At 40.0% G+C, this 24806-nt stretch overlaps 1 protein-coding gene across 1 annotated transcript in view; it reads right to left on the reverse strand.

The window, feature by feature from the left end:
• Positions 1-24806, reverse strand: part of MAP3K5 (mitogen-activated protein kinase kinase kinase 5) — a 196164-nt gene that overhangs the window by 30955 nt on the left and 140403 nt on the right. Inside the window, exons 15-21 of the mRNA XM_069487666.1 lie at positions 21318-21451; positions 12684-12811; positions 11808-11944; positions 10568-10673; positions 5458-5615; positions 3061-3238; positions 1633-1653 (exon numbers count right to left, since the gene is read on the reverse strand). Coding sequence (XP_069343767.1) covers positions 1633-1653; positions 3061-3238; positions 5458-5615; positions 10568-10673; positions 11808-11944; positions 12684-12811; positions 21318-21451 — 862 coding nt within the window. The remainder of the gene's footprint in view (positions 1-1632; positions 1654-3060; positions 3239-5457; positions 5616-10567; positions 10674-11807; positions 11945-12683; positions 12812-21317; positions 21452-24806) is intronic.

Genomic DNA, 24806 nt, shown 5'->3' on the forward strand with positions numbered 1-24806 from the left:
GGATAGAGACAGGGATATGGCCTGTAAAAAATACCTGGGGAGGGAAGGGCCTATAGCTCATACTTTCTGGAAGGAGAGCAAGACCAGGTCATAGTTCATGGTTTTAATTAATAGGAGGCATGAAGTTCTCTGAACAGCTGAGAACAATCAAAAGGGTTTTTAGCTCCGGGTTCAGTTAGCACGTCTGTCTTGCCTTCCTAGGGAGCAGAGGGAAGCGTTCAGTAGCCACATCATCCAGGTAACGATATCCCTCCAGCAGAGGGTCTGAACAGTTTAATCATGCGAGGAGTTGGGGGCTGCCCATTCTTTCCAGGCCCAAGCCCATGTCTGAGCACAAAGGATGAGAGGGCACGTGGGAGCCCGACTGCCCAGAGCTCAGCCGATTTACACCTTCCATCTCATGCTCACACTGGGGCACACGGTCACTGAGAAGATGTGGGCAGAACTGCCCACTTAAATACTCATTCTCTCTCTCTCTCACTAAGTGTGTACAGTTGAGTTCACAGAAGTTAAAAGTGTGTGTGATGGGAATCTGTTTCCTGCAAACAAAAACCAAGTCACATGGAAGGGGTCAAATGATCGTAGATTGAGCTTCTGGGCATAGCTCCAAGGTTTTTTAAGGAGTTTTTTTTTTTTTTAATTTTATTCTCAGAACCAAATCTGTGAAGTAGGAATTGCTACGAGCACAGATTGATGGATGAAACAAGTAAATTACTGCACGTCACATAACTAGCAAGTGGCTCAGTGGGATCAGAACTGACTGCTGTGCAGTTCCAAAGTCAGTGCCCACTGGATGCCACCAGCAGCAGGAGGGTCAGAGGCTGGGCAGGGCTGTGGGGTCTGCCTTGGGAGGACGTAACGGCTGCCTTCCAGGGCCTAGCTGTCTGTGGAGTAAGGAAGAAGTAGGGGGGTGTCTCTCTTCTTCTCAGAGATCCCCCCTGACACTGGGAATGGCAGAAGAAAAGCTGGAGAGTTTGTTTCCAGGAAGCCCCAATTGATGGGCCTCTCCTCTGGGCTAACTGGTTTGGGCGCATCTGAGGAACCTGCAAAAGCCGGCCCCTGGCCCACAGAACCCACGCACAACGCACATTAAGCCCTGTACTATGAGGCCCATCCAACTTAGGAAAAGCCCAAACCACATTCATTTCTTTATTATTCTTTGAAATTCTTTAGTTAACCTTCCTAGAGCAAATCTCCCTTTTTAGTCATGATCTATAAAAGCCAACTTTAGAAAACCAAAGCACAATCACTTCTGACCAACTAAAAATAGAACGTATGATCCCACAGATGACAGAGGAAAGTATGTGGCATTGAAATTTTCCAGAAGAAACCCGGTAGGTAGTCACTGGCTCCTAAATAAGAAAGTATGGACTTCAATCAAATTGAAGATGTCAAGAATGCAGTCACCATCTTGCATTTAGGAAGGAATGATTTAAGCCTCCCTCATGAAAGAGCAAAGTGAGGGGCTTCCGAAGGCATGAGCCCAGCCAGGCTTGCAGCTGCACACATCCTGAGTACCCAGAAGCCCCCCACTGAGCAGGGAGCAGAGGATGAGGACGCTTAAAAGGTCAAGAGTTTATCACATGACACCCCAAGCCTCAGCTCAATGGGCAAAGGGAGAAACAAACTCACCGTTTGATCCAGCTGCAAGAGCTGTGGGAAGAAAAGCAAACAGCAATAAATAAGCACACGCTGGGTCTGTCGTTAAACTGAGAAATCAACAAAAAGAGAATGCTTGAAATGGAATCAGTGTCCTTTCCAAACATTCAATCGGCCCATCCTCATCCAACATAAACACCAAAAAATGCCAAGAACAATTCAATCATTTACTTGTTTTTTCTTTCTGAAATGAGATATGGAAATTATTACAAAAAGACAATTTATTTAGATTTTTACATTGCTGTTTTATTTATAGCTGGCAATCTCCTTTCTTTCTTTCTTTCTTTTTTTTGGGGGGATGGGAAATGTAATTATTCAGAAAGATATTCTCTAAGAGGCAGCAGGTATTTTCTACTGCCTAAAATTAAAAGAACATATTAGTATCACCTAGATGGCTTAGAAGTACACAGCTCTATAATAGCCCTGTAGCCCTGTAGTAGTAATTCATGATGTCGGCTCTAAAAGGCTACATTTCACCCCCTTTTCACGTTAACCTTAGTATGAACAATGTTAGAATGATATAGATGCTAATGTATTAACTACCTACTAACTATGTGATAGAAGACTGTTATTGTAGCAATATTCAAAATAGCTAAGATATGGAGTCAACCTAACTGTCTATCAATGGATGGATGGATAAAGAAAACGTGGCAAATCTACACAATGGAATATAATTCAGCCATAAAAAAGAATGAAATCCTGTCATTTGCAACAACATGGATGGAACTGGAGCACATTATGTTTAGGGAAATAAGCCAGGCACAGAAAGACAAATATCACGTTTTCACTCAGGTGTGAGCTAAAAGGAAAGCACTGAACTTATGGAGATAGAGAGTAGGATGATGGGTACCAGAGGCTGGGAAGGGTAGCGGGGAGGAAGGAAGAGGAGATGTTTAATGGGTGCAAAAGTACAGTGAGATAGAATGAACAGGATCTAGTGTTCGGTAGCACCGTAAGATGACTATAGTTAACAATAATTTACTGTTTATTTTAAAATAACTAAAAGAATAGAATTGGCATGTTGCTTACACAGAGAAATGAAAAATGCCTAAGGTGATGGAAACCCCAATTACCCCGATATGATCACTACACATTGTATGCCTGCATCAAAACATCACATCTACCCCATAAATATAGACAACTATTATGTATCTATATTTAAAAATAAAAAAAAATTTTTAAAAAGAAGACTATTATATATGAGGTCCCAGCATTTGTCAAATTGATGGTGACACAGCTACCTGATCCTGGAATCGAATGCCTGAGGACATCGTGCTACTGTTTATACCAATTTCCAGTGATATCTGTAAACAGATTAGTTTACTTCTGGAAAATTATTCCATCTTAAAAGCTTAGGATTTAGTGACTCTGGCCCATATCCCCTTCACTGCAGCCACATACCTGAGAGCTTAGGTTGTGTCTTTTTCTTTTTGCTTGAAACTTTCAAGAACTCATCAACAAGCAAGTCATTGGCACAGGCTCTCTTGTCAGGGTCGGGTTCAAAGCATTTCAGTATGAACGCCTTGGCCTCTGCTGACATGGACTCTGGGATCTCAGGGTGGACTTTAAACATTCCCACCTACGACACAGATACAAAAAGCACAATGTGTTTTCTGAGTGACCATCTCACCACCTGAGCTCTAGGTTCCCTAAGGTGGTCCCCTAGTGCAACAAGGTCCTTTATCATATACTACAAGTTCGTGGCTTCTCTCAAAGTGAGATAAGATGTGTTTTCCGTAGGTTATGGAAGGTTTACAGCATGCTTCTGTAACTTTACCAACGACACAGGCAGAGCAATTAGTTTAAGACAGCAGACGGCACTATGAAGTAATATAATTCAGTCCTTCGAAGCTTTAGAACACATTAGTATACTGGCACAAAAAAAAGGATATTTTTAATTGAGACCACTGAGTTGCTCACAACAGCTATGTGCCGGGAATTGGGCTGGGGTTTTTCCATTTATGAATCTCCGCGAATACTTTTCACAACCCAGTGGATTAAATATTATCCTCATTACACCATGAGGAAAATAAGGCTCAGAAGAGATGAGGTTACATGGTTAAGAAAAGACAGATCTAGGATTTAAACCTTGATTTGTTGGGATTAAAGCCTATGTTCTTTCCCCTGAAACATGATTTGTGAATATTTTACCTGTCTCAAATCACCTACATTAAAAGAAATATTTAAAATTGTCTTAAAATTAAACAGTATTTTTATAACAACTAGAATTTACTTCTTGTTGCTGCTTTTCTAGAAAGTATCTAATGATATTTTCATGTATTTAGTACAGAGAAAATTTTCTAGGAAATTTTTTTGTTATTATATAACTTATATAAATTTATCATTATATAAGTAATAATATATAACTATTTGTAAGAATTATATAGCCTTTACTATGTGTCTGCCACAGTTCTAAGTGCTTTGCATATATTAGCTCACATACTCCTCAAAAAACTCCTATTAGATAGGTACTATTTTTATCCCCATTTTACAGATGAGGAAACCAAGGTCCAAGGAGGTTAAGTAATTTGCCCAAAGTCTCAAATCTCTTGACCATGTTGGGGCCTGGATTCAAACATTGTAAATTAGTGCCAGAATTTATGTCATCTCATCTCTTAAGATAGCATCACTTCCTGGGCACAGCTTAGGCTGGCCTAACAGTGACAAAGGCATGTGGTATAATAATCAGGGCACTCACGTGCTATAAAGCAGCATTTCAGAGTAAGTCCTAGATACTGATGAAATCTTGAAAGACTGGCCAAGAAGAGAAAGGCATCCAATCACAGCAAGAGAGGCAGCTCTCTTGGCACCTGTCATCACTCTTTCAGGCTTGGTCACACTACTTGTTTTTATATCAGCAGAGTCCTATCAGATCATCTCAAGCTTAAAACAAGCCAAGCTTTGCACAAAAGCAGGAGGTAGAATATGTAACACGTGGCCTCTCACAAGAGGCTGTGCACAAATGGGATGAGTGCTAGACACATGGGCAGCAGCAAGAGTAACAATTATCATCAAATGGATTTTCTCAGCGATCAAGTAAACAGCAGCTGTGTGCTTTACTTCTTGGGAAGCAGATGCCCATTTCAAAGTGCCCATTTGAAACTGGTTGCCCAGCACCAGAAACTGCCCGGTGACCTCGTGGCCTGGCAGGGGAGGGCTGCGGGGAATCAGAGGCAGGTCATTGCCACGCCCAGTCCCCAGATCTCGAAACTGTGGCACCTGAGCTCTCGCAGGCCTATTACTGTAGGTGCCTCCTACTTAGGGAGGTGGGGCTGCTTCCCACTCCCAAAAGAGTTACAAAGGAACAAATTCACAGGCTAGGAGAGCAGATACATGAGAATAAGACTGATTTACTTAAAATGGTAATTGTGCCCTTTTAAAATGGAGCCTTCAAACTATTATGGTAAGGAAAATATTGATTTAATTCCTAAATGGGTAAAAGAACTGTTCTTATATCTCCCTCTATGGAAAATTTTCAGACTGTTTCCCAAAGAGCTTAAATCTTCTTCCATATAGTGATATGTTATTTATACTGTATTGTTAGAAGGCGGGCAAAGGAAGTCACATAGAATCTCACTTTATCGCTGAGAAAACTAAGGCAGAGGGAGACCTGTTGTGTAAGGCACAGACACTGACTCTGACGAGAGACAGAACCTTCTTGAATTTTAATGTGCTCTCTGTTCATGTTTACTTAGGCTACTTTCCTTTCCCCTAAAAAAAAATAGGACATACACACACAGAACACCCAGTAGCTTGAAAAGCTTTGTCCATTTGTTTTTAAGATAAACAAAGTATGACCTTGAACATAGCTGCTTGTGGTTCTCCCAGTTCATAAAACGGTGGTTTTCCTGTGGCCATTTCAATGATGGTGCAGCCTAAAGACCAAATGTCGGCTGCTTTTCCGTAGCCTCTTGGTCCTTTATCTATTATTTCTGGCGCCATGTACTGAAGCGTACCTGGAAATAATTCAAACACATTTCCACTTTAAGAAGAGAAAACAGATGGATATCTAATGACAGTTTCAATTTTTCTATATAAATAGAACAACTTCAAAAACATGATTCAAGTCCTCATATCCCATCTTTTTTGAGTTCCAGTTTTCTCTGCTGTTAATAAAACATTGAAATAGCAGCTTTTACAATGGATTTTAGGAGTGACAAAAAAATAATTTAGCAATATTATCTGGTTGTGAATAGGTACATTCTCATTCTCTAGACAGTGGAGTATAATTGAGACATCATTTCATGGGGACCTCTTAGAAACTTCTAACAATTAGTCTTTTGAAAACAACAGAGAATACACCAACACACATTTTCTGTGTTCAGTTCTCCAAGTGCGTAAGACTTATCATGTACACTTCTAAACTTTTCCAGGAAAAATCTAGTTCGTTCTTCCATTTCCTTAGATCTATCTAGATCTCTCAATTCCTGAATTGAATGCTTAGTTTTTCCCCTTTCATTTTTATTTCTTAATCATGACAGCATGAAGAGTCTGAAAGCCAGTGTGAAAAATAATGCAAATAAATTTCTGGTATACCCAGTCTGAAAGCCATTGTGAAAAATAATGCAAATAAATTTCTCGTGTACCCTGTTCTGTAAATCAAACATACATGACCCTGGCTGTGTCTGCGGTCTATGGAATAACAGATTTAACAGATCAAAGACAGGTCATGAGCCATCGATACAGACAGATCATCAGATAGAGTGAACAAGAATAAAATGAAAAAACAGAGATTTAAAGCCACATGAAATCAGAGAGTTGAAGAGTGTGGTGTATGACGGAAAGCATTAAGTGGGGGGCTGAGAGCTCTTGGTTCTGCTTCCGGCCTGCTACCTCCCAGGTAAATACCCCACTGCAAATACTTCATTGGCCCAAAGGAAAGACTGGATTTGGACTCCTAACACCCCCCAGTCTAGCAATGGGTCAGGAGCATGATTAGGAACATATTATTACCATATCCTCCGTTTCTGACATACAAATAATATAATCAGCAAACAGGAACCCATCCAAGATGCCATGCTGAAAAACTTCAAAGCCTGAGATGTTTGCCAAAGCAGCTACTTTAGTATTCTCTGATTCATAACCAAAGTGACAGACAATCTTATAAATACAGATTACACCTTTTATGAATGCCTCATAGGTGAAAACTATAAAATTCTTCCGAACTGTTCCCATGAAAACCACTATCACAGGCTAGAAACTGACTGTTGTTCATAAAAATAAATAAAAGTATATCATTTTTGTCAAGTATTGTCATCTTACAGGTTCATCCTCCAGACCTCATCACCGCATGGCAGTAGTTCATGTTCATGTTCATGTTCACATACAACTGCACGTCTGTTCTCAGAAAGCCTTTCACCTGGCCAAGGATAGGGCAACCACGCTCCCCAAAGACTCAGATACCCTTAGCACAAAACTCTTATGGTTTCTCTCCATTTTATAGCCTTCCCCCAAATGATAATTTTTTATGATTTAAATAAAATCAAGCAGTCGTTTAGAAAATATGTGTTGAAGCCTGCCCCTCTCCCTTTTGTCATCTGTGTCCAGAACAGAATTAATGAGAGAATTTAAGTTGTACTAATATCTAAGTAGGAATTATAACTGATTAGAAATATAATAAATTTTAAAAACTTGGCAATTCAAGTAAAGTCAACAATAAATTATGCAATATTTTACTCATCAGATAATTATTCAAAGAGCTCTATCTGCCAATTGTGTTTAATTATCTCCCACTGAGCAAGTGCCAAAAAAACAGGTTGAGTCATGTATTCATATCTGCTCCTCTTTTTCTTCCACAAACACATGACACACAATATTTTATACAAAGAAATTAACAAAGCTGGATAATGAAGATGCAAGCCAATGTGAACATCAGCCTAAGGAAAACAAGAGAGAGTATTAAATTAACTCTAAAACCCATACTTCACGTATCCCAACACCAAAATTTTTTTTTAAATTACTTGGAAATATTTTAGGATTTCTTTTCCACTGCAACTACCCAGGGAGGTGGAACAGCTTAGTGGTTAAGGTTGACGTCACACTTCATTCATTTAGTCATTCATTCAGTAGATCTATATTGAGGGCCTACCATGGGCCAGACACTGTCCCAGGAGTACACAGACAGAAATCTCCGGGCTCGTGGAGTTTATATTTTTGCAATGGAAGACAGATAATAAACTATCAGCATAATAAGTAAACTATTAATATGTTAGAAAGTGATGTATTATGATCAAACAAAAACAAAGAAGACCAGGGTAAAGGGAATCAGAGTGCCCAGAGAGGCTGCCATGGTAAATGGGGTGTTCACAGTGGGTGTCATTGCGGAGGGGACATCTGAGTTAAGTCTTGAAGGAGATGTGGGAGTTAGCCAGGCAGATGGCTGGGGGAACAGAGTGACTGGCAGAAGGAAAAGCATGTGCAACGGCCCTGCAGCAGGACACTGGTGTCACGGAGGAAATGCAGGAAGGTCCGTGTTTCGGCGCAGAGTGAGCAAGGGGAGAGGAGCAGGCAATGAGGTCTGAAAGGTAATGGACTTCGAATCTGGTCACAGCCTTGTCCACCACTGTAAGGCCTTTGACTTTTGTCTACTTTGAAAGAAATAGCCATGGAGGGCTCTGAGTGATAGGGCTTGGCTTATGTGTTAAAAGGATCACTCTGGCTGCTGTGTTGCGAGTAGACAGGAGGGGGCAAAAGCCATGCAGGAGAACAGTTGGGAGGCGACAGGAGCAATGCAGGTGAGCGAGGGGGGTGGCAGCAGTGGAGGTGGTGAGAACCGGTCCGATTTCAGGCACATTTTGAAGGCAGAGCCAGGAGGCTTCCTTGATGGATTGGGTTGCAGTGTGGGAAAAGAGAGGGGCCCCGGGAAGTCTGGAGTGGCCATCAACTGAGACAGAAGAGTGTGGGTGGGACCAGGTTTGGGGGAAAGAAAATTAATTCCATTTGGCCTGTTAAGTCTAGTTTGAATCTTAGCTCTATTACCAACTAGCTTTGTGACCGTGGGCAAGTTATTTAACCTCTTTGAACCTGGATTTTCTCACCATAAACTGAGATAATTATACCTAACAATTAGGGTTGATGTATGAATTTCAATGAAACAAGGTATGTAGAAAAAGCACTTAGCACAGGGCCACGTATACAGTAAGCACTCCATAAATGGGGGTCACTGCTGCCTTTCCCCTCACCAAAATCACCAAGAGGTGGAACAGATCAATGTCCTTGGACTGAATTCATCAGAGGTTGGCTAAGCACCTGGGACTTGGTGGGCACCAAGTTCGTGCTGTGAGGCCTACGGTGTGGAGGGACCCAGGCCAGCACACCCCGGCCTAAGCACCGGTGCTGGGGACAGGGCCAAGCACATTAGTCACACAGGTCACTCTCATGTGAGGCCAGTGGGAGGCGTACGAGCAAAGGGCCATGCAAGGACTGCTTTCCTACAACTGCTTTGGGGATTTTCCCAAAAATGTTTTCAAGATTTAGCAAAAGATATTCTATTAACATCCTGTCCCACAATATATGTGAAAGTAGGGATTTTCCTTTCAGAAGTTACTGAGTCTTGGCAGAATCTAAAACGTCTCTTGCCAAGTTGAGCGTATGAGGAAAGAAATGTGAAGACATTTGTCTCTGGCCATACCCTGAAAGCACCAGACCTCCTCTCAGCTTACAAGCTAAGTGGGGTTGGGCCTGCCTAATACTTGGATGGGAGAAACGTGACGACATTCAAAGTTACTAACAGGTTGGAATTTGTTTTAGTGAAAAAGATGCATTCAAAATGTGTTTAATTCTGTGCCCTGAAACACCCATTGCCTTGAAGGTGGGACCTGGGCCAGAGGTGTCGCTGACTGAATGTTCTGAGGAGAAAGCTTATGGAATCTCTCTCCTCTTTTCTGCCTCCCAGGCTACCAGAATTCGGACGTGGAGCCAGAAGGTAAAAGCAAAGAGCAAAGGAGAGATTAAAAATCTGAGTTCCATCATGTAACACACGTCTGTGACACCTGACAGTGACATCCCTTCTCTCTCACTCAACTTCCTCGACTGCAAAACAGAAGTGCTACCACCTACCTCACAGACTTCAGAAATGGGGATGTCTGGCCATTTTGCTTTATAGGAAACCAAAGATTATTGGTTACATTTTTTTTTGGCTAAATGTCTCTTTCTCTAACACTATAACAGAAGAACTTAACACTTCACGAGAAGCAGCATGATGGAGTGATAAGAACTTGGAGTGGAGACTAGCTTGAAGTCCCAGATCAACCCCGTAACTGTTGAGTGGTCATTAAACTCCTGAGCCTCTGTTTCCCCTGGGCTACTGTTACCTTTTTGGAAATCACTTTGTCTCCTCCCTCCCAGGACTGCACCAGAGGCAGCTCAGTCATTGCATTGCCTAATTTCTCAGGAAAGCTCTCTCCCCACCCCTCTTCTGAGATGGTGAGTCACTTCCTCTTTCTGAATTGAAATCCTACTGTTATTTATACTGTGGAGTAGGGGAATAGACCACAGAGAGTAAACAGACTGGCAGAGGGAATTCATAGTCCAAATGGGAAGTGATTAGAGTATGAGTAAGAATCACAGAAAGGTTCGGTTAAAGAAATGTTTCAAAAAAAAACAATCTTGCCAAATTATAGGTCAAGCGGGACAGAAATAATGACATGAAAAGAAAAACAAATTCTGCATTGAGAATTAAAAAAAAAAAACCTCTTCAGTGGCATTAAACAGGAGTCTAAGCAAGTCATATAAATACAAGGAGAGAAAAGGGCCACATCAAATTCTATACAACATTTTTCAGTGAGCATCAAAAACCAACATTAATGGATGTGAGAACACCGACTGAATTTCTCTCTCACGTTATGCTCGAACTTAGCAATTATTTTTTTAATGACATAAGATCTGTATCACTGTTGTAAAAACATACCAGTAAAAGTTTCAGTACATGGGTTTATGCCAGCAAGCCTCTTTGATGTCCCAAAGTCAGAGATCTTGAGAACGCCACTGTAGGTATTAATCAACACATTGTCACCCTAGAGAATAGAGGACTTTAATCACAAATGTTATCTTTCTTCAGATACTCTTTGTTGTAGACTCATTGAGTCCAAAAAAAAAAAAAAAAAGTGTCCTTAGAGCAAACAAAGAGACATTCTGTATTCTTCAGGAATAGTTTATCTCAATAGTGAATTCTTAATACCATTTTTTGTTTACACATTATCAGTTATTCAAAATCTGCTACTCAGATCACATGACTCCTAATCAATTAGAGCTTGCTGCTATTTACAAGTATGTAATGATATATGTGCGATAAGTTAAATTATGTTATTCATAACTTTCCAGTCACTTTACTTTCTTTTCTATGTTGCTTGACTTCTTTTCCTGGAATATTTAAGGACGTCACAGACAAATGGGCACTTGGGTTAATTTTAGGGTAGAAATATTAACTTACTTTCAATAATCCAGCTTTGTCAAAAATTTGTTAGTTCTGAATTTTGTCTTTTTAAAGAGGATCTAAAGTTATTACTTTAGTTTGTTCCCTTAGAGAATCTATGTAATAATTTTAGTTCAATCCATAAACGTGTAAAAATTGTAAGAAAGAGGGACTTTTTTTTCTTCTAACCATTCATCCATTGATTCAGTAAGTATTTACTGAGTAGCTGTTACACTATGGGCAAGGATACAAAGATTAACCAGCTTGTAAGCTCCTTGGGAGCAGGAACTATCTCCTGTTTAACTTTTTTTTTTTTTTTAAGAGACAAGGTCTACAGTAGAGACTGGGCTATGTTGCCCAGGCTGGTCTGGAACCCTTGGCCTCAAGCGATCCTCCCATCTCAGCCTCCATAGTAGCTGGGACTATTGGTTTGTGCCACCAGAGGGGGCTTTCTGTTTAATTTTATAATCCTGCATCCCCACCCCACAGAGCTCATAGCAAACATCACATAATGGGAACACAATCTTGTTGGCTGAACACAGTTAAAGAGTTTATTCCTTGAGTAGAAGAGACAAGACATGAGCATAAATAACTGATTCAGCATAGCATATTTCTGGTGTTTCTAAGATTTACCTAGTCACCATTCTAAGTTAATACTCATAATACAATATGACTTTGGCAAATAAAATAATAACCCAGCAAGGAACTCATGAAAGTGAATCCTGGCGCACCCTACCTTTATGTCCCTGTGAACAATCTGATTGTCATGGAGGTACTTTAATCCTTCCAGTATTTGCTTTGTATAAAAGCCAATTGTTTGCTCATTGTCTTTTAACGGCCCCCATTTGGAACGAAGAAGAGCAGAAAGACTTCCTGTAAAGTAAGGAGAAAGAGTAGATAAAATCTTACTTATCCAAATGAGCTCTTTAAAGCATATTAATAATGTAACACTAATTTAAGCCAACATTCATTGGTTGTTCACAGCAGCCCAGGAACTGTACCAGATACTGGGCTCAAACACGAATACGAAAATATCCCTATTCTGAAGACGTTTGTTATCAAATACCGTCTAAGTAAAAAAGGCCAATGTCAATTGCTAACCTTAATCCAAGTCATCATGATTGATACTAAAATGGTTCCAGTATTTATTTATTGTGTCTGTGAAATTAAAAAATTCAAACTTAAAGCTGTTGGAACTTTAAATTATTTAAGCCTCGTTGTAGCTACAGCTTCTGCTTCTCTGATTATAGATTAAATCTCTTTCTCATTTTTGTACTGTGAATGATTAGGAAAGAATGAATGGTGCCAGAGACAAGACCCCTGGACACCATTACTCTTTCTTATAGAATGTTAAAGTAGTCTTCCTTAAAACATAACAAGCTATAGCCAAGCAAATCACTGCAATGTATATTCTAGAGTTTGCTTTTGAATAAACTCTATACTTAATCATATTTTTTAAATCTCCTAACAAACCAAAGGTAACGTCATATGTCTGATTTTCCTTTCAGCTTAAACAGATGAAGATGTGTACTCTAGTAAATCTCATTCAATTTTACTCCTCTTCAAGGACCTAGAAATTTACACTTTTTAAATAAAGGAAAACATCTCTTACCTCCTGGGACCTGTTCCATGAAGATTTTAATGAAACCATTCTCACTGAAGGAGCCCAGATACTGGACAATATTTTTGTGCTTCAAGTGCTTATGCAGTGCTATTTCTTCATGTAGGGGCTGAGAGTATCTAAAAGACATGCAAATGCCGATGAGCTAACTCTGTAGCCAGACTTTCGTGTATAAATTTCAGCAATACAAATTGAAACTGTTAGCTAAATATATATGCCATACATAAAATGAAAATGACCATCTAAGACCTTTATTTCTCATAAGATAAATCTGTGAGGTTGAAGGTCCGATAGGATCTGAAGGAAAATATGTCAGGCACTGTTCTAAACCCTTTGTGTGTGTGTGTGTGTGTGCGTATATATTTTTTTGATTAATAACATCATTGTTTGATTTGTATATATATTAACTCATTTCTCATAACAACTCCATGAGAAAGTACTATGCCCATTTTATAGATGACGAAAGTGATTCACAGAGAGTGAAACAGCCATTTATAAAATTAATAAAGGGCCACAAGATGGGAACTGTGCAGGAGCCTGGACTCTGCAAAGGTATAGGCACAGTTAAATATATACATGACCAGCCATCGTCCCCTAGTTTGCTTTCCTATAACTGCTATTCAGGCATCACATAGCTCATGGTCATAAAGATTCTTAACTTTCTTAATTACTCCCATAGATAACATCACCCTTGTGAAACCTAAGGTTAGTTTTTGTGGGTATTTTTTCCTCCAGAAATTTATGGAGGTACACAAGTTTTGGTTACATAATTTGCTTTTGTACAGATTGAGTCAAAGTTCTAAGTGTGCCCTTCACTCAGTTAGTGTGCATTGTACCTATTAGGTGTGAATTTACCCATCCTCTCTGTCTCCCACCTACTTGATTTCTCTTGAGTTTTACTTCCATATGTGTGCATAAGTGTTGATCCATTAGTTCTAATTTAGTATCTAACCTTAACAGAACATGTACTAAGGTTAGTTTTTGAGATATCTTACAGGCCCTGCCTTCCAGGGGATCAGCTGACCCACCTAGATCAGTGGTCAGTACCACCAAGGAACTGACTCAAATGGTCTTGCAACTCCCACAGGAACTAAGCACAAGAAGACAATTTCTACACGCCTATGGTTCTACCCCAAATCCAGCCAATCAGCAGACACAATTGCCTAGCCCTTTACCTGCCAAATTATCTTTAAAAACCCTTTCTCCCAAATTCTCAGGGAGGCAGATTTGAGAACTTCCCATCTCCTTGCATGGTGGCTGTGATATTAAACTCTTTCTCTGCTGTAACCCCTGCTGTCTCATCAGGGTATTGGCTTCCTCCTGAGCAGTGGGCAATGAACCTGGTAAGGCTGTAACAAGAGGATGGTGAACTTGCCCAAGATCACAAAAACTAGTAAGTGGGAGAGTTAAGATTTGAACCCAGAATTACTGGGATCATCCACACAGTTTACTGGCTATATTAACAGGACTTCCTATTCCATTGGCCTCATCAACATAACTTTAGTATCCAGGAGACTCTTGCCCAGGAAGACAAAAATTGTCAATAACTTTAACGTTTATTCCAAAACCTCCTGAAAGGACCATCAACTCTTCAATAGAAAACATAAAATGAGGCTGGGCATTGTGGCTCACAGCTGCAGTCCTCGCACTCTGGGAGACCAAGGCAGGAGGATTGCTTGAGGTCAGGAGTTTGAGACCAGCCTGAATAAGAGCAGGACCCCATTTCTACCGAAAATAGAAAAAATTAGCCAGGTGTGGTGGCACATGCCTGTAGTCCCAGCTATTTGGGAGGCCGAGGCAGGAGGCTGGCTTGAGCCCAGGAGTTTGAGGGTGCACTGAGCTATGATGATATCACTGCACTCTAGCCTGGGCAACAGAGCAATGTCTAAAAACAAACAAAAAAAAAAAAAAAAAAAGAAAAGAAAAGACAAGACAAGACAAGACAAAACGATATATATCCCAAGTCTCTTTGAGCCCCTTGCCTCAAAATCCTCACCTTACTGTATCTACCAATTCTATTACACCATATTTTTACTCAATCCTAACCAAGCTTCCACATTGAAAGTACGACTTCAAAGTCATGTACTTGGTGTATTTTGCTGTATCAATTACAAAAATCATTTTCTATTTCTGGAACAGAACACTTTAGTAATTATTGAAAGTACTATAAAGCTTACAGACTCTTAACAATCTTGAATTCAGTGTAGCCCTAATGTAATTATTATATAGCTTGTCAAAGAAAAAGTTTCAACAAACTGAGTTTTAAAGATCTAACTGGCATTTTTTAGTGATTCTTGAGCCAGGCAGCATCCAATCAAAATAGACAGCAGCTCCTCTGGGCTTGGCAGAACAGTTTTTTGTTTGTTTGTTTTTGTTTTTTTTTGTAAGATAGCTTGAGCAGCAACAAGGCAACAGCATAGCACAAAAGTGGTTGGTTAACCTCAGGTTATTTCAGGTTACTTTCCTTGTATGGGTTAAAGCAGAAGGGACTTCTTTATCAGGTTGACTGGGGTCCTTTTGACTGGTTGCTGTGAATCTCCTGGGTAGTTTTTTTTTTTTGGTTTGAGAATTTAGCTATCACCTTGCTCCTGATTTCTCAGAAGATCAGATCTTACAAGTAAACAGCTTAGGGTTTTGGTTTGGTGATGTGGAACCTTAGCATGAGTGACTCCATTTTGGGCTGGTATGTTGAGGCCTAGTGCAGGAGCTCAGCTCAAATCAACAGCTATACATTTTACTTAACAAGCTGAGTACAGTAGAGCATTAGCAATGATAAACACAGACTCAAAGCTATTCCTTAATACATATATATTTTTTTGCTGTAGTATAATGGAGGCCATAGGTGTGAAAGGCATGATAAATGCAAACCTGATGTCTCACACTTGCTTCAGTTCTGCATGCAGGAAATGCACAAATTTTACAATGAAAAATCCATATAAGCAGAATGGATTTTTTTGAATGCCAATAACAAATACTAGAATTAGTTAGAATTGAATAATATCATTTTCAATAAGCTTTTAAGGTAAACACTAAAGCTAAAGCAATTAGCAGTTTACAAAAATCTAAGATCATTTAATTTAAATAAATTTTTATAATCTGTATATATTACTCAGAAAGCAGCCAACAATAACAACAAAAAAAAAACTTGTATTTTAGATCTACTATTCAATTTTTCTTTAGAATTGCTTTAGAAACTATGAAGGGTAGGTATTAAAATGAACCCTTTAATAGTACATCAGTTAGAGACAGCAACAACATTTTGATAATTGCTTTAATGAGGTAAGACCAGAATACTAATACATAGTGTTACCAATAAGATGCTTAGGGTAATGACTCTCAACTACGAATACATTTACTAGTTATTTCTTCCTTTGGGGGGAGGTTAAAACACTTTGACACATTAGTTCATGGTTTCTCTTGATAGGCATTAGTGGCAAATCCTGTGCCTATTTTACAGACTTAGGAGATCAAGATAATTAAATAACCTGAAACAAGCAACTAACTCAGTTTATTATGAATTAAAGGGCTCCCACCTCCTGATCCTCTATTGAAAATCAAACTATGAACACTTAGATTTAAGATTCCAGAGGAGCAAATATTCCCACTTCATTATCTAAACCAAGGATAGCTCAATATTTGCAATACTAGTCAGAATCCAACCTAGCTAAGGATAAGTATTCTTCTTCAATATGGAAAATATTACGAACCCCCAGCAATTTTCACTAAGTGTAAGTGCCAAGCACTAACTAAGGATGGAATCATAATTTGTTCACATTAATATTATGCTTGTTTATGGGAATTATAAGAACGTATCTTTCTCAATTAGCTTTAACAATGGAAAGAAATGGTATCAATAATCAAAAATACTTACATATATTTAACTTTGAAAAAACTATTAATCCATAGGTATCTCCAGAACACCCCTGTGAGTCAAATCCCCCCTGATAACCATCTAGACCAGTGGTTCCCAATCTTGACTGGACATTTACATCTCCCGGAGGGCTTCCTACAGGATATCAATGTCCAGGACCACCCCAGAATCTTTGGAGGTGGAACTTGAGCAGCAGTATTTTCAAAAGCTCCCCTGTTGACTCTAATATGCAGTTGGGTGAAGAATAACTGATAGAAATAAACAGTTCAGGGGTTTGTAGACTTATCAGAAAAGAAAGTCAACCTGAGATTAACAGCTAGTTGGGGATAGATTATAAAATCATACTAAATCCACCACCTCTCTTTTACGACTACTCTGATTCTCGAACAAAGTGGTTTTATAACATGAAGGAAACATAGGAGAAACAGTTTTTGTTGCTATGATCCTTCTTTACATATGGTAGTTTAGTGTACCCTGGATCGTGCATTATTCACATCCCTCATTCTACTTTAGCAATTATCCTTTGTAACTGCTGTCTTTTTTAATGGAACATCCACATCTCTCCAGGGCATATAGGTAGAAACACCCTTGTTTGCCATATCTTCACAATAACAATGATAGACTTCTCTGTAATCTCTTTCAATAGTTAACAAGAGATGCCCTGCACCAGCTGTTCAAGGTAAGAGCTTGTCATGCACAATCCACAAATACCAACTGTATTGTTACAGAACAGGAGCTGAAAACATTTGGTTGGTGCTGGTGTGCTTTGTGTGTTGTATAGTGGCATTTGAATAAACTTAAGCTACGGGGTGATTTTTTTTTTTTTTTTTTTAGAGACAGGGTCTCGCTCTGTCGCCCCAGCTAGTGTGCAGTGGTGTCATCATAGCTCACTACAACCTCAAACTCGTGGGCTCAAGTGATCCTCCTGCCTCCGCCTCCCAAGTATCTGGGACTACAGACATGGGCCACCATGCCCGGTTAATTTTTTAAATTTTTGTTGAGATGGGGTCTTGTTCTTGCTCAGGCTGGTCTTGAACTCCTGGGCTCAAGCAATTCTCCTGTCTCAGCCTCCCAAAGTGCTAGGATTACAGACAGGAGCCATTGTGACCAGCCCTACAAGGTGATTTTAAAAGTGACTTTTTTCCAAGTGTCCACTTAAATCCATTGGAAGGGGAAAAGAGAGGGGATGTGGCTAAAGGTTAGTGAATTTGGCTACAGCAATTTGATACCAATGACCTCTTTAAATTTTATATTGTTTCAAAATCTACTCTATAGCTGGGTGTGGTGGTGTGCACCAGTAATCCCAGCTACTCAGGAGGCTGAGGTGGGAAGATTGCTTGAGCCCAGGAATTTAAGACCAGTCTCTGTGATAGCAAGACCTCCCTATCTCAAAAAAAAAAAAAAAATTTGAAAATAAAGAATCTACTCTACATATATGCTACTTAAGAACCTGTAAGAATATTTCACAAAATTTTTAATATATATATTAAGCTTTATATATATATATCACTTTAGTATTTAATAAATAATTTCTATCACTGTTTCATAAGAATTCGTAAGCATGTCTCATGATCTAACCAGGAGGAAATTCTGAAACAATACCATCAAAAAATGTAAAATTGAAACTATGCATGTGGCAGCCAACAACAGCTATTTGTCTGTCTAACGTCTGTTCTTCCCTGTTTCTACGATTTTTTTTGGAGAAACAAATGGTCAGCTAAAAGCCAGAGGGTTCCTAGCCTTCCTTGTAGGTGGGAGCTGGCACTTTTGGCCAATAAACAGCAGTGAAAGAATGCTGGACATTTCCGGGAAGCTTTGTTCTCCTTTTCCTTCTGGAATGTAGATAGGCTGGCAGCGGAATGAAAGTCGTGCACTAAGGATGGAGACCTGGGACCTGGGATGGTGGCTGCATGGGCGGGGATGTCTTTTTCAGCTTGGAGCAGTTAGAGAAGACCTCTCCGAGGGCTTGACATTTGAATTGAGGCTTAAATGACGAAAATGAGGCAATCCTGCCAAGATCCAGGTCGGTCTTGGTGTGCCTGATGGACAGAGGGACACCAGCGTGGCTGTGGAGGGGAGGCCACAGCGGAGGAGGATCACCTGTGGTCTGTGGTCCGAGGTAAGGGTTCTGGGTTTCATGCTGGTTGCGATAAGAATCCATTGAAGGGTTTTAGGCAGTAGTGACATGACGTGATTGTTAAAAATAAATCTTATTTTTTAGAGCAGTTTTAGGTTCATGGCAAAATTGAGCAGAAGGTACAGAGATTTCCCATATCCCCCTTCCCCCCCCCACATGCACAGCCTCCCCCATTATCAACCTCCCACCAGAGTGGTCCACTTGTTCCAACTGAGGAACCTGCACTGACACATCGCTATCACCACACGGTGTGATTTTAACTTCAGAAAGATCTCCATGGCTTCTCTGAGGAAAAGGAGACTAGCAGTGGAGGGCAGAGTGAAAGCAGAGAGCAGTAAGGAGCCAGGTGAGAGGCTTAGACTAGAGTTGGAGCAACGGCAACGGGCAAGAGCAGAAAGATTCAGAACACAGAGGTCGAGATAACGGACAGTACGACTTACCCATGGAGTGGACGTGCAGTGCGAGAGAAAGAGAGGAATCCAAGCGAGTCCTGGAAGTCAGCGTGAACAGCTGGATGGACGGGGCAATAGTAACTGACACAGGGATACTCTGGGGAGAGTACATTTGGGGGTAAAACTCTAGTTTTAGCTTGGCCATGTTAACACTGAGATGCCTTTTAGACTTACAAGTGGAGATGTTTGCTGGACAGATGACCCAGAGAGCTCAGTGGAGTGTCCTTGCTGGGGGGCCTGATTGTGTGACCCTGCCACGATCACAGGAAGGGACTTGAGGGCAGCCTCACAAGCCCGTGTTGTAGCCTGGCATTACAGTGTGGCCAAATAAGGATAATAATAAGTTAAGTAATCCAACCCTCTCTCTATTAGACTTTGAATACAGGACATGTAGAAAATGTACATCGTTGATTTAAAACAACTAAGCATCATATTACAGAGAGAAGATGTAAGGGAAGCCACAAGGCAAAGGCAACAGAAACCATGAGGTGGAAAGAAGACAGAATTATTAGTTGGAGAAACAGACAATCCTGTCCCCAGAGCTGTTCCATTTCCTGAATGACTTTTTTGTTCCGAAAAACAATTCCATTTTCCACAAGGCTCCCACTATGTGTGGTTCAAACTATTTCTTCAAATATTTCTTCTGTTCCTTACTTCTGGTATGCCCATGAAGCACATGTTATACCTTTTGTGATTGTGTCACAGTTCTTGGATATTCTGCTCCATTTTTTTTTTCAGTCTTTCTTCTCTTTGCTTTTTCAGTTTTAGAAGTTTCTATCGACCTATTCTCAAATTCCAAGATTCTTTCTTCAACTGTGTCTAGCCTACTAATGAGGCTATCAAAGGCATTCTTCATGTCTATCAGTGTTTTTGATCCCTTGCATTTCTTTTTGATTCTTTCTTAGAATTTCCATCGCTGAGCTTACATTACTATCTGTTCTTGCATGATGTCTACTTTTTCCATGAGAGCCTTTAGCATACTAATCATAGTTGTTTTAAATTCCTGGTCTGACAGCTCCAACATCCCTGCCATATGACTCAGGTTCTGGTACTTGCTAAGATTCTTCAAACTATGTTTTTTGCCTTTTAGTATGCCTTATGTTAATAATTTTTTGTTGAAAGATGGACATGATGTACTGGGTAAAAGGAACTGCAGTAAACAGGCCTTTAGTAAAGTTGGTAGGGGTGAAGAGGAGAGGAGTTCTACAGTCCTGCGTGTTGTTCTCAGTCTTTTAGTGAGCCTGTGCTCTTAGGCTGTGAGCTTCCTACGTTCTTAGTTTTGCCCCCTTAGATGGGACAGGATGTCTACTGTGGGCTGGAATGTGGTATTTCGCTTCCCCGAGTCTGGTTAGGCTCTGGCAAAACAGATTTGCCTGAGGGCCGGCCTTGTTAAGAACAGAATGCACTGGCGTATTTCAAGATGGTTATTTTTCCTCCCCTTCCTTCAAGAAGCACAAGGGGATTTTTCTCTGATGTTCAGGATCTGGTAGAGCTTCAGAAGGTAAAACTCACAACAGTGTGGAGGCCCCCCAGTGACTGGGCCCCCTGGAGTTTTTACCTCTCAGATTTGTCCGCACTGAGCTTCCAGCACTTTGTCAGCTACAGCTCAGGTTCTCCGACCCAAGCACTGGTTCCTGGAGGTTTCTGCTCCTGGAGTTCAGCTTCCCAAAGTTACGACTCTCTGCATTTGCCTGTCTCTCCAATGTGGGGGCAGCTGCCTCCCTTGCAACCTCACTTGACCGATGAATCCAAAACGAGCCACTGATTCCTCAGTTAGTTAACAAGGTTCTTGGTTGTTAAGATGGAATGATGATCGCCAAACTCCTTACATGCCAGAGGAGACTGGAACTTCTGGTTCAAATCATTTCTGATAGTGCTTACTCCCCATCTATCCCAATAATAAACTCACCTTTATCCTATACAACCTGAGCCCAACACGTGTAGGGCCATTGTCTTCTTTAGTCCTTCAAAGTCCTGTCCTTACCTCCCAGACTCTTATACTTGAACCAACGAATGACACGGCAGCTAAGCCTCGGAGGGAGCAAATTAACACAATGGAGTTTTCAGAGTTTCATTAATGAGAATATCACCAAGTATTTTCTATAATGCTATTAACAACCCACAGTACCATAGAAAACAGCTTTTATTAGCCACAGTTACTGTACCTGCTATCTCTCTCTGGGATTTCCTTGATAGCAATTCTGACTTGGTTGCTCATGTCTCGACCTGCGTAGACTATCCCATAAGTACCTTTTCCTAAAACGACTCTATCACCATTCTCATCATATTCATAGTCATACTACAAAAGGAAAAATGGGGAGAGAAGATTGAAACATTAATTGCATTCTACATTTCAAACATCAATTTTTTCCAAGAGCATTTTTCCTTATTTTACCAGATGGCTTTAATAAGTGAAATATAAATGATAAGCTAAAGTCCTAAAAAGAAGCTTAAAGAAACAAAAAATATACACTCAACATATAGCAGATAAAGTGTTCGTGTTTTCACAACTGTTACAAATACAGTGAGGACTACATAGTTAAATCCACAAAAATGCTTTTCCAAAAGCTCACTCGGATTCTTTTACCCACTCAGTCCTGTTTTTCATTCATTCTGGAGAGCAATGAAACATACAGTTCATCTTCCTTTTGTTATTCAGCTTTTGATACTGGTAAAGCATCTCCCACTGCCAGGAGAATCAAACCACTGACAGGCTTTGGGTAAGAACGAAATTTGGAGGCCCTACTACTTGACAATGATTAAGACAAGATTATTTTTATTTCACCCCCTCCCCCCGTTCCCCAAGACCCAGTAACATCTAAGAAATGAAAAACAGAGGAAAAACTTAATCTTTGATGTAAAATGGAAATATCTAAGCCCTAAACTCCAACTGTCAGGTGTGTCAGCCAAATAGGGGAAACTGGATCTACAGAAACAATTTGGTAGAGACCTCCTCAGATCTGGTGCCACCATCAGGAAAGGCTCATCCTTTGTCTTGGCCTAGAATTACAGGATTTAGGGCCATAAAATGATCAAGCCCTGTCCCTACAGAAACCCAGTGTGAAACACCAGACCAGCAGGAGAGAAGGTAAAAACAAGCTCTTTCTACATTCTACATTGTGCTGGAGTGTAAAACTGGCTGCTCACAGTTAGATTCCACTCACAGAAGGGTTTGAATTTGGCCATTAAAAAAACTGATTTCTAACATTTGTAAGCCAGTAAATTTAACATTAATACTGATGAGTATCCACAAAGAGGAAAATGATCATGGATTTTAATGCTCATTAATGGCATAGCCTTGAAATACATAAAGCAGAGCTGATATAAAGAAAAATAGACAGGTAAAAACCACAGTAGGTTTTAACAGAAATCTTTTAGAAATGGATATATCTAGCAGACAAACTCAAAATAGTGACCCTATTGCCACAACGAACAAGCTTGATACAACACATACGAAAGCCCTATACCCAGATATAAATTTCTTTTGTGCATATACGAAAAGTACAATTGATTGCATATTAGGCCACAAAGAAAATTTCAATAAATTCCAAAGAACTGATATCATAAAGACCATGATCTTTGAACACAGGATATTAAAAATAAGATAGCAAAAAAGTATATTTTTCTTTACTTTAAAATAATCAACGGGTTACAAAGGAAATGATCAGGGGAATTACAAAATAGTTTAGAAGAATGAAAAGAAAAGCATTGTATATATAGCAAACACTGCAGACATAGTTATATAGATGAACAATTCCATGATCTTAAAAAATTCCATTAGAAAATGAAGAAAACTTTAAAATCAATAAGTTAAATGTTCAAATCAGGGAACTATAAAAGGCAGAATATAACTCTCTGAAGATGGAAGAAGGCAGGCTCTGGTTTGGGCAATATGGTGGACTAGGTACCCGAAAACCTTCCTGCTAAAAACACCTAGACAGAATAAAATAGAAATATTTTTAAATATCTTGCTGAGCTTACAAAAGAGCAAAGAGGATCGCCAGGAGCTAGAAATGAAAAGGAAAGGAACACCAGACGGTAATCACAAGAACGGATGCTCCTGCAGCCCAGAGGGGGATGAAGGTGGGGTTTTCAATTCCATGAATCTAGGGCAGGAGTTTGCACATGTTCTCTGTAAAGGACCAGAGAGTGAACATTTTCAGCTTTGCGGGCCACATGGTCTTTGTAGCAAGTACTCAATTTTGCCATTGTGATGTGAAAACAGTCCAGTCGATACAGAAACAAAAGGACATGGCTGTGTTCCAATAAAACTTTATTTACTTCAATAAATGGTGAGCTCGATTTGGCCCTTGGGCCATAGTTCGCTGACCTTTCATCTGGGACTTGGGTCTTTATGACCATAGGGGATAGGAAATGTGACCTAGTGCCTACACTAGGGGAAGAGCTGGAACACACAAACCCAGGCCCTCAAAAAACTACAATGTACCAGCTACCCTGGTGAAAGGGTAAATTAGAAAAGTCAGCCCACTGGAAAACAAAAAGAAAGCTGGTCTGTTTTGGACTGAGCTCTGGATGTGCGGAAATAAGTCTTCTCTGAATACTTTTAACCATAGCTGAAACGCATGTTGTTTGGAGTTCAAATTTACACTCATTATAATACTCCTAACTGCTCTGGAGCCTGGGACATCCCTGGAGTGCCTGGCAGAAACAAAGCAAAAACATTTTAAAGGGAGACTTCTTTAGTACTGGCTATGCAGGATTCTCACTGACAATGTACCACTGAAATTCAGCTCACAATCCAAAAAATTTAAAACATATAAGGAAACAATTCAATATCAGTGAAAGATATAACAAACATCAATCCTCAAAACTTCATAAAATAAAACAGAAACTGCAAAATACGTACATTTAACATAGATATAAAATAACATTTTCAAAATGAGAAACAAGACATTCTAAAAAAGACCAGGCCAGGCACGGTGGTTCACACCTGTTAATCCCAGCACCATGGGAGACCGAGGCAGGAGGATCACTTGAGGTCAAGAGTTTTAGACCAGCCTGGGCAATGTAGCAAGATCCTGTTTCTACACAAAAAATTTTGAAAATTAGCCAGATGTGGTGGTACTCGTCTATAGTCCTAACCATTCAGGAAGCTGAGGTGGGAGGGTCACTTGGACCTAGGACTTCAAGGTTATAGTGAACTATGTGATTGTGCCACTACACTCCAGCCTAGGCAACAGAGTGAGATCCTATTTCTAAAAAGAAATATTAAATTAAAAAGTAAAAAAAAGAGGCCAGGCACAGTGGCTCATGCCTGTAATCTCAGTGCTTTGGGAGGCCGAGGTAAGAGGACTGCCTGAGGCCAGGAGTTTGGGACCAGCCTGGACAACACAGCAAGATACCTCATCTTTATAAAAAATTAAAAAAATCAGCTAGGTGTGGTGGTGTGCACCTGTAGTCCCAGCTACTTGGGAGGCTGAGGCAAGAGGATCCCTTGAGCACAGGAGTTTGAGGTTGCAGTGAGCTATGATGACACCACTGCACTCTAGCCTGGGTGACAGGGCAAGATTCTGTCTCAAAAAATAAAATTAAATTAAAAAAAAAATTTTAATTAAAAAAAATTAAAAAGACCAGACAGATTTGAGAAAGGATCAAATATAACTTCCAGAAATTGAGCCCTAAATAGGAAAATT

This window comes from Eulemur rufifrons, chromosome 15 (genome assembly GCF_041146395.1).
Source record: "Eulemur rufifrons isolate Redbay chromosome 15, OSU_ERuf_1, whole genome shotgun sequence".
Classification (NCBI taxonomy): domain Eukaryota; kingdom Metazoa; phylum Chordata; class Mammalia; order Primates; family Lemuridae; genus Eulemur; species Eulemur rufifrons.